Below are 10,066 nucleotides of genomic sequence, written 5' to 3'. Positions count from 1 at the left end.
GTGTCTCGTTGTCCAGGAGACGGACAGTCAGCATGCAGTATGTACTAGTGATAGCTTAGTGCGTGGCACGGAGGATCTTATGGCTTGTTTGTGACCTTCAGGTTAGCCCTCGGCCCTACGGCCCTCAGGCTAACCTGCCGGGCGCTAACATATCGGTCCTACGGCCCTCATGCTAACCTGAAGGGCACAAACAAGCCATAAGGCCCTCCGTGCCATCATGGAATAAGGTATAACTAGTACATACGACTCGTATTCTTCATACATGTACATGTATGTAAACAGCTCGCGCTTCAAAGCTGATGCATGGTTCTTCGGACTAAATCGCTTTGTAAACATAATTATGCGCTGGAGATTACGACGAGACAGCAGACCTCGTTCCAAATACAGATAGCGTATGAGATGTTTGCAAAGGCCATGATCTGAACTGGTCATCCAATTCCAGAAGTGGGTATGAAGTCCAACATTCTATGTATGCAGGAAAAGGACTTGGTAAGTTGAAAGTGAAGATAATTTAAAGGTGGATGGAAGCTTTTCCCGATTTGAACATACATGTATTAATTAAGGCTGTATTAATTATGTGCGCGTTAAGGTTTCTGTATGAAACAGACGTACCAAATTACCGACATGATCACCAAAAAATTCAGTGATTGCATTAAAAGCGGAATGTGGAAGAGGACTTCCGCATGTTTCACTGCTAAACTTCCTGATAAATCATTTCTTCTTTCACATGCATTCCGTAGGCTGCATTCCCCTTCATGACTGCAAACGGCTCGTCTCCCTTCATTGACATGATGTCCATGCAGGGTGCCTTGCTGGGTACTGGGATAACATAATTGCGTCGAGTCTGTAACTTCTTCCTCATAACGGCGCAGGCGACGGCCGGGATCAGGAATCCTGCAACGAAACCTGCTACGCCCGTAATGATGGCAAGAGTAGATGAACTCGCTCCACCAGTTGCCACAGATCCTAAAAAGAGACATGGGAATTATTGACAGAGTTTAAATAATTTTTTTGTGGAAAGGAGATTGATATCAGGTGAAGACTAGAAATATCGAACTAACAACTGGCAACAATATGAGGGAAGGATCCCACAAACAAAGCTAACTGCGACGCCATGGGCTGTGATTTCTGAAATCATTCCATGTGTGACAAGTACATATACTTCGGAGTACATGGACATGTATTATGCTTCAGTTGCTGAATTTCAATCCACAGGAACGTTTCCAATTACAGGATTGTATATGTGTGTCATTTCTTACCTGTGTCTGATTTTCGGCTGCAAGTGGGAATTTCGGCAGACCAGTTGCCCGTTGGCAGACAGTCCAGTATACGTTTGGCAGATCCGCTGAGCACGTAGCCATCTTTACAAGCTACGACTGCAAGAGTGGTGGCGGCGTTGTCATTCATAAGTAGCACACCGTTCTCCGGGCTCTTCAGAGGAGAGCATGTTATACCTGCGCAGACGTGTAAGCATATACAGTAAAACCTGTGACTAACGACCACCCCTTGGGGCCATGGAAAGTGGTCGTTAGTGGCAGGTGGTCCTTAGTTACAGGTTTGCACCGCACAACCATAATAGGAATTGGAGACCGTCCTTGCCTGGCGAAGTGGTCTGTTGTACCAGGCTGGTCGCTAGTCTCGGTGGTCTTTAGTTACAGGTTTTCCTGCACATGTACCTGTAACGTTAAGCCCATGAAAATCGCGTTATGCCCTTCCTTTCCTAAGGAGCGTCTTTACAATTCTGCTGGCTTCAAAAGTAGCGCATCAGTAGCAATAAATCGTTAGGGAGCATTTTTTTATTAGTGGTATATATTTTTTTGTGACCAGACGAAACCAGACGAAGCTAGCAAACACTAGCACGAACAATTCACCAGTCATTCTTGTTCTCTCCCATTCTACATGACTTGTAGGCATGTGTACTTTCACAAAAAAGCACACACACACTCCACAACAGCTAGAAGTTGCTCCCGATAAGCCTTGTTTCGTTACAATTATGATGAACGCATCAGAGGAGACACAGATATTGAATGAAGTGGGTTGTACTAAATGATATTGTTTTACAGAAGATATGGGCGCAATGTGTGTACACTTAACACCAAATCAACACGAGTGGAATAGTGTAGAGCGGAAGAGTTGTCAACCCCACCGATACAACTATCACAGGTGCTACGTCAATCACAAGCAGAAAGAGAGGTACACAGGACAGGTAGCGCTAAAAACTAAAGATCACAAAGTATACCAAAACAAATAAATGTTCATCAGATGTGCAATATTGAACTCGGATGGTGAGCCAATTAAATTATTGTGAAAAGAAGAAGGATTTAATTGGCTCACCATCCGAGTTAAATATTGCGCACCTGATGAGCCATCATGACCTAAACGGCGAAATGTACGTCGTGTGGAACATCTTGTTATTGCAAATATATGTTGTACCTCTACAATGGGTCTCTGGGTCAGCAAGGGAAGGCGCAATGCGGGAAAGACTTGATACAGTATTTGCAGTTTTCCTGTTCCCACAGCCTGATCTTTCTCGTTCCCCTCTCCTGCCCTTCATTTGATGGGAGCATTAGCTTCGGAATACCTCTCTTCTGTTTCAGATTCTAGCATTTCTGAAATAATCCCTGGCGTGAGATCAAAAACATATGATTATTGTATTTATTCACCTGTATTTACTAAACGGGAACAAGGAAAAAGGTGGGGCACAAGCTATGCGTTAGATTCCACCAACTTAAAATATTCCTTTTGCTCTCTGCCCTTCATGGCACATGATGAAAATAGCCAATACAAGGAAGTGAGAGTGAATCCAGCCACGGAGCGTGAGCAAAGTTGCAATTAATAATGCACACTTGGTGAGATGTGTATGCACCTGTTGAAGATATTTTACAAAGTCAAGAATTGCCGTGTACTTACGCAAGCACGCGAAATGCGTCCAGGTGGCATTAGCTGTGCACGAGATGTATCCACCGCCTGTGTAACCAGCCACACAGTTCACGTAAAGGCTGGTGCCTGGAAGGTATGGACGATTCCCCTGCAGTACGAACGACTTGCTGACGTTGGGCTCGGAACAGGTTAACACTGTTGTCACAATAACATAAATATGAGAAATAAAGGGTTTACAGTAAGATGTTTCAACAAGGGCATTGAAACGCAAAATAATTATTTTTTGTATCTTGCCAAAAGTTGGACTACTTGTAGTTGTAAGTAACATACTTTCCCACGAGAAGATGGTAAATTGATGCAAGTGCGGTGTGGGATGAGGAAAAAGCACTTTTTGGACAATATTTCTATCATGGTGAAAAAGGTAAGTGACTTATGGGTATTTCTTTATAATTGGATTTCTACTGCAAGTAAAAAAATCGTGTCCGTTCCCGAAGGCAACTCACGACGGCCCCTAACACCCGGTAAACCCTTCTCCAAGTACACCGCTGCTATACAACTAAAGTCCCAAATTTTCACTTCGCAAATGAGGCCAACAATGCCGTAGTTTATGAATTAAGATAAACCTTACATTTGCAGGTGCCAAGTGGTGGTGCCCATGATCCATTGCTGATACAAGTCGTCATGGCCGAGCCGTCAGCACAGTACCCGGATTGGCACTTGAGGTGTGCTGTGCCGTTCGTGAGGTAGCTGTTTTCCATCACATTCCCATTGGATATGAGCTGAATTGAGTTGCATACATGTGCTGAACAGGACCCCAAAGCAAGGATACTCACGAAATATTGTTTGAGATGTTTTGGCAATACAATCATGTATTTGAAGTAGCTGGAAGTACGTTTGTCACAACGCTAATGTCAATGTGCATACGGCTTCGTGTTGGGTTGAGGCAGCGATTGTTTTGGACATTTTTGTTCATTTGGACTTGTGACCCGCAATGTGATACAAATAGCGACACGATGCCAACTGTGGACATGCTCAAACATACATTGATCTACACCTTAGCGTTAATGTTTTTCCTTTTTACTTCAGGCTGCTTTCCTATTAGGCTATTTTCGAAAAATAATTATATTGTTTCAATTCGCTTCCATGTAATTGGGCGACACCGCTCATTTGGTTCTGCAAATTAAAGTAAAACACGTACGTACCTACCTACCTACATGGTACTATCGTGAAATAGTTTGTTGGGAAATCCCTATCAAAAATAAGAATTTTTTGAAAGGATTGGGAGAACTTCAAATTCAAAGGATCAGTCGGAGAAGTGAACTGCCTGAAAAGAAAAGAAAAAAAACGCCCGACCCACCAGGACTCGAACCCGGTGGGTCCTGGTGGGTCTGGCGTTTTTTCACTTTTCAGGCAGTTCGCTTCATCTAATGACACAATTTGCGCCAGGCACCGTGCAGCCGTATACCTTCCACCACTGGTGCAGTGTACTGACTCATTAGAGCGGTCTTGGTTTCAATGTGAGAAGCCAAGAATATTCTGCTTTGTGGTGACTTTAATGTTGATCTGGTCAGTCAATCTCCCACATCCCAGCATGCTTCCTTGCATGACATCACAACCAGCTTAGGCCTGCATCAACTTGTAAAATCTCCAACACGCATAACGCTGCAAGGGAGCTGCACTCTATTAGATCATGTCTATAGTACAGCTCAAATCATATCCCCGCCTGATGTGTGTCCAGTTCCGTTCAGCGACCACTGTGCTATTGCAACCAAGATTTGTGTTAAACCAGTGCCGACAGCATTGCCTTCTCAGCGACTTTATCGAAACTTCAAGAGAATGGACTTGGCATCACTTCGTATGGATATATCTTGCGCCAACCTCTGTGAACTTCGTGGGTCCTGCGATGACATGTGGCAACAGTGGCTGACTAAGGTTGTGCCCATTCTTGATGCACATGCTCCATTGCGCCACGCGTCTTCCCGACCAAGACAGCATTCACCATGGGTCAATGAACATTTGTTCCTGTTGATACGACGACGTAACCACGCTCATCGGAAATGGCTGCAATCTAAGTGCCAGACTGATTACGATGCGTTTAAAGAAGCCAGGCGTATCGTGACTCGTATGAACCGTGAATTGAAGACGAATTTTTTTCAGTCTAAGTTCACCAGTGTTCAAGGTAATCCCAGGAAAACGTGGAAGGTTTTGAACGAGTTATCCGGAAGACAACGTGTTCAATCCGTTCCACAATGCTCTGCAAGCAACATTGGGTGTGTATTTGCTGATGTTGTCAGTGATCAACAACGAGCACCTGAACTGTGTCTTCCACAGGGCCCAGTGGGACCTAAAGGTTTTACATCCTTCAGTTCGGTGTCAATAGGTTGTGTGCGTAAACTGTTGGGTTCCTTGGACACCAGCAAAGCGACAGGCAGTGATGGAATACCCGCATTTCTTCTGAAGTCCTGCGCTGATTTGCTAGCTCCCTCCTTAACATTGATATTTAATGCATCTCTTGCTGTTGGTTCTGTGCCGGACGGCATGAAGTTGGCACATGTCACGCCGGTATTCAAGGCTGGAAATCCTCAAGATCCGGGAAATTATCGCCCTGTGTATCTCCTGCCAATTGTGTCGAAGCTGTTAGAACGAATTGTCCATAGACAACTATCCTCATTTCTGGACAAGGAGAATTTGTACCCTCCCTGTCAGTTTGGCTTTATACGTCAACATTCAACGGAAGACGCTCTAGTTTTCGTCACGGACACGTTTGTTCGCGCTCGCGATGCCGGACAAATTACTGGTGCTGTGCTCGTGGATATGTCCAAAGCATTTGACAAGGTCAGGCACCAAGTGCTCATTAATGATTTGTTTGAGCTTGGCATATCTGGTTCAGCATTAGTTTGGTTTGCCGACTATTTGTCCAATCGTCGCCAAATAGTGCACATTGCTGAGAACTATAGCCCTCCTTTCCCCTGCATGTGTGGCGTTCCCCAGGGCTCTGTTCTTGGTCCGCTGCTTTTTGTACTCTATGTTCATTCGATCCAGTCCATTGTCTCCGAGTTTTGTGTGAAAGTTATTCAATTTGCTGACGATATTCTATTGTATGTTTGCGGTACGCAGAAGAATGCGCTTAGCAACTCCCTGTCTGCAGCTGTCTCAGCCATTAGTACCTGGCTGTCAAACCGCAATTTAATTCTAAATGCTCGGAAGACAGAAGTGCTCTTCCTGTCTACGCCACATATTACTGACCACCAATTTGCAGTCTACTGCCATGGAGTGCAGCTCAAGCAAGTGACATGTGCAAAGTACCTTGGAATACATTTGGACCAGGATCTTTCTTGGAGCACTCAAGTTGATTCTATGGTCTCCAAACTAGCCAGTAAAATTGGTATTCTGTTCCGAAATCGACACAATATTCCGCTGACTTGCCGAGAAACCTTCGTAAAGTGCCTAGTGTTGCCAGATTTTCTATATGCATCAAATTGTTTTTCTGCTGGCCTTTCCTTAACCCAGTTAGGTAGGCTTGAACGAATGCTAAAGCGAGCTTTGCGTTCAGTGTACGATACTGGTTTTTGTAGCCCATCAAGCCCTTTATTTGCGAGACTTGGTCTAGATCGTTTGGCAACCATGTATTGCAAGAAATTACTGTATCTGACGTGGCGCTGTTTGGAAGGCCGCTGTAGTGTCACATTAAGTCAAATGTTCGAGCGTTTAAATAATGGTCTTGCAACGCGCAGCCTTGTATCACGCACTCTTAAGTTGCCCATGCTCAGAACTGCCTTTGCCCGTCATGGCGCTTCCTTCCAATGTGCTAAGCTGTGGAATGATTTGCACCCTCTAGCTCGCTGTGTGGATAACTCCGCCCGTTTTAAGAAACTGTTACCCCAATGCCTTGCTTTTTCACGCTAGTAATTATGACTTTCAGCTATGCAAAATGCGAACATGATCACCTATCCAATACCGGTAGTCTATTATTATATTAATTATTCATATCTTTTTGCATCTTTCCCTCGAGTGGGTCTATTGTTATTAGGCAATTGTCTGTTATAGTCACCACTATAAATAAAAATCCAATCCAATCCAATCCAATGTGCAGAGAATTCATAGCGAAGTGGCGAACAACCACAACTTGGAGCGGAGATTGCAAACGTGAATTTCTTACGTTTACAGGAAGGAAGAGCCGTTGCTGTGCTGTCGCTCAAGCATGTCACATTCGATTGTCCTACTTGTTCAAAACCAGGGTTGCATGTGCTGGTATAAAGTGGCCCCTGTCCGGTGAGCAATCCATTCTGCAGTGTAGGCGGAGTGCACTTGTAGGCTGCAAGAGCAGATAAGCAACAGTGGAAAACATACAGTCACATCCTTTGCAATAGCATCAAGTCTTCTTTTTATATTTATCAAATCAAACATTTATGTACATGTAGCTTTGTGCATGTTCAACGTCTTCTCCGTCTGGATCATGTATTGGATTTTTCACGCATGCAACCTAGGATGCTCTGTCAACTCATAGAGACTAGGTATGGTTGCCATGGGCTTTTTCCTGACGCCAGGAGTACAGCCTGCTCGACTCGACCGTAGTACTGGATGACCATGATCCAGGCATTGATCTGATGATCTGCGTCAAGGAGATTCTAGACTCAAATAATGGGGCTCGAACACCTGACCTCTTGCTTTGTAGGCGCATGCGATAAACAACATAATACCGCATACCCAATGCTGTACACAGCAAACTGTTTCGGCCATAACGCCCTCATCAGTACAGCTACGAGCTTTGAATAGGCCGAGTTACCAGCCATGGTGCAAAGGCGGCACCACAGACATTTTAAAAGATAGCTCGTTTGCTCTAGCGCCTGAGTGCTCCAACTACGAAAAGTAGCGAGCGATGCGTAATGCAGCAGCACTAGAGCAGCCTACTGAGAGTTCTCAACAAGACTAATGTCGAGGAATACAGTATGCTTCCAATTGAAAGGTGTGCGCGTTTTCTAGTGTGTAATTCTATTATACTATGAACACCCCTGTACTGCGAAACATGTGGAGAATAAGCCAAGCGGGGTGTTTGAACGACGAGCCGATGTGCTGTGAGCCACTGAACCGACTAGAGGTCTTGGCATTACCGTTGCAGCTGGGCATCAAAAATGGGAGAAGTCTGCAGAAGAAAAGAGAGAGGATCAGTTACTTCTGAAGTACCAAAAACAAGAACTTGTTGTAAAAGTGGTAAGTACTCTGTAAATTAAGTATTTCAGAAGCATGAACGTTCTCTCACCAGAGCAGGATTTTACCCCCTCGCACCAGTCAGCGTTCGGGTCACACTCGGCATAGTTGCTCCCCTTGATATGGTAGCCTGGGTTGCATCTGTAGACGGCCAGGCTGGGAAAGCGAAGACCAGTCGGGTAAGACACAGTACCGTGGGCAATGCGCCTGTCCTGGGCACATGGCGTGCTGTTTGCTGAGCAGAACGGTACACGCACACACACACACACACACACACACACACACACACACACACACACACACACACACACACACACACACACACACACACACACACACACACACACACACACACACACACACTTGTTGCTCACTGCCAAAACTGGTCACGTGAGTCTCCCCTGGAAAGGGGAGAGAGACTCGGAATCTTGGGACAGATGACTCAATTGGCTATTGAACCGCCCAACGGCCGACACCCTCTGAAATCCACAAAACTCTGGGTGGACTTGGAAATGGTCCCACTTATGGGCTCACCACACCTGAGTAAATGAGTGACGACGAGGTGCAGAAAAAGGATTGACGGCACCCGCGTATCCGTCTCGGGAACCAGCTGCAGTTACCCCTGCCCCAGTGAAGGTAATACTTGATACTAGTGTGTGTGGCTAAATCAGAGTGGATCTGATATAAGCTTCACTAGCACCATTGATTACACAAGAGTTCATTTAGCCAGAAACAGTCCATTTAACAGGTATGTATACTTCAAATAGAAAGTATATGAACCGTGGAAACAACAAAGACACACACACGCGCACACAGACACACGCAGACACACACACGGCACTGAAACGAAGCATGTCCCACTTCTTCTGTGCACATGCATTTCATTTTTCAACCACGACGCCATACTTGCGCTCTCCAGGCGACCTCGACACGCTGCCACAGCACACCATCAGCAAAGCGGCAAATCCGTTGGCACTGAATTCCTTCGTACAGCTGTTTCGAGTTTAAAACTCTGCTCGGTGAAGGTAGAATAGGTAGAATGGCTAAGATAGTGAAAATCACGACTACGACTTTGGGATCTCGGGTTTCTTTGTAGATGCTACGCGCAAAAAGTTGAAAAAGCAAATGGCTAACGGCATACACTTATAAGGCAGGCAGGCATAGTGGGATGGTTTAAGACCATGATTGAGAAACAGAGGGTACCAGGTTCAAGTCCTGCTTGGAAGCGGAAGGATTTTTTCCAGCCGTGCTGCGACCCACAGTTAATTGGGAACTCGTGGCCTGGCACGAGGGTAACATGGATGCAGCTAATGGGATTTCGGTCTTTGACCACTTGGTGGTGGGTCTGATCTACTCACCTCCCACCGTTCAGGCGCTGCATCTGCGCCTTTGATCCTAGAGGGTGGTGGCGTTCCCACGGCGGATGCGGAAAACTCGGCTTCCAGCCGAGTCTCACGCGAACCGTGAAATTTTAATTTATATACACTTATAAACATAGTGGGTCTATTGTCATTAGGCATCTGCCTGTTTTGATTTCTCCACTATAAATAAAAGAGTTTTCAATCACAAAGCAACTGGTCAGTACATGGGGTAGTGGTCTACCAGAGCAATCACACTCATTGTTATTAGGCATCTGCCTGTTTTGATTTCTCCACTATAAATAAATGAATACTACTAGCAGGAGTCGTAAAATACCGGTATTGTTTTTTAATAGCTGTGAAAAGTATGAATGCCGCAGACATCACCACGCAACATGACAATTTGTTCAAGGTTTGAGATTGTGTGTTTCCAGAATCGATTGTCAAGCTCCAATCATCAGTGGAAATACGGAACTAAAGTGATCAAGGGAAAAACAAAGGTTAAAAATCCAAAGAAGTGTGACACATAACGCCATGTGTCACACTTCTTTGGATTTTTTGGTATTCTTGGTCGTATGGTATTGCGTCTTCCGGATTGTCCCTTGACTCGTCTTGTCCCT

At 45.1% G+C, this 10,066-nt stretch overlaps 1 protein-coding gene across 1 annotated transcript in view; it reads right to left on the bottom strand.

Annotated features, from left to right (window-relative positions):
• Positions 1–382: 382 nt before the first annotated feature.
• The window catches only part of LOC135819619 (sushi, von Willebrand factor type A, EGF and pentraxin domain-containing protein 1-like), a 13,757-nt gene continuing 4,073 nt past the window's right edge, over positions 383–10,066 (bottom strand). Inside the window, exons 3-8 of the mRNA XM_065332859.1 lie at positions 8,141–8,323; positions 7,040–7,195; positions 3,509–3,682; positions 2,911–3,075; positions 1,260–1,454; positions 383–966 (exon numbers count right to left, since the gene is read on the bottom strand). Of these exons, the coding sequence (XP_065188931.1) occupies positions 695–966; positions 1,260–1,454; positions 2,911–3,075; positions 3,509–3,682; positions 7,040–7,195; positions 8,141–8,323 (1,145 nt within the window). The 3' untranslated portion in view covers positions 383–694. The remainder of the gene's footprint in view (positions 967–1,259; positions 1,455–2,910; positions 3,076–3,508; positions 3,683–7,039; positions 7,196–8,140; positions 8,324–10,066) is intronic.

This window comes from Sycon ciliatum, chromosome 6 (assembly GCF_964019385.1).
Source record: "Sycon ciliatum chromosome 6, ocSycCili1.1, whole genome shotgun sequence".
Lineage (NCBI taxonomy): Eukaryota > Metazoa > Porifera > Calcarea > Leucosolenida > Sycettidae > Sycon > Sycon ciliatum.
The sequence above is the reverse complement of the archived record's forward strand: the minus strand, read 5'-3'. Positions and strand labels throughout refer to the sequence as shown.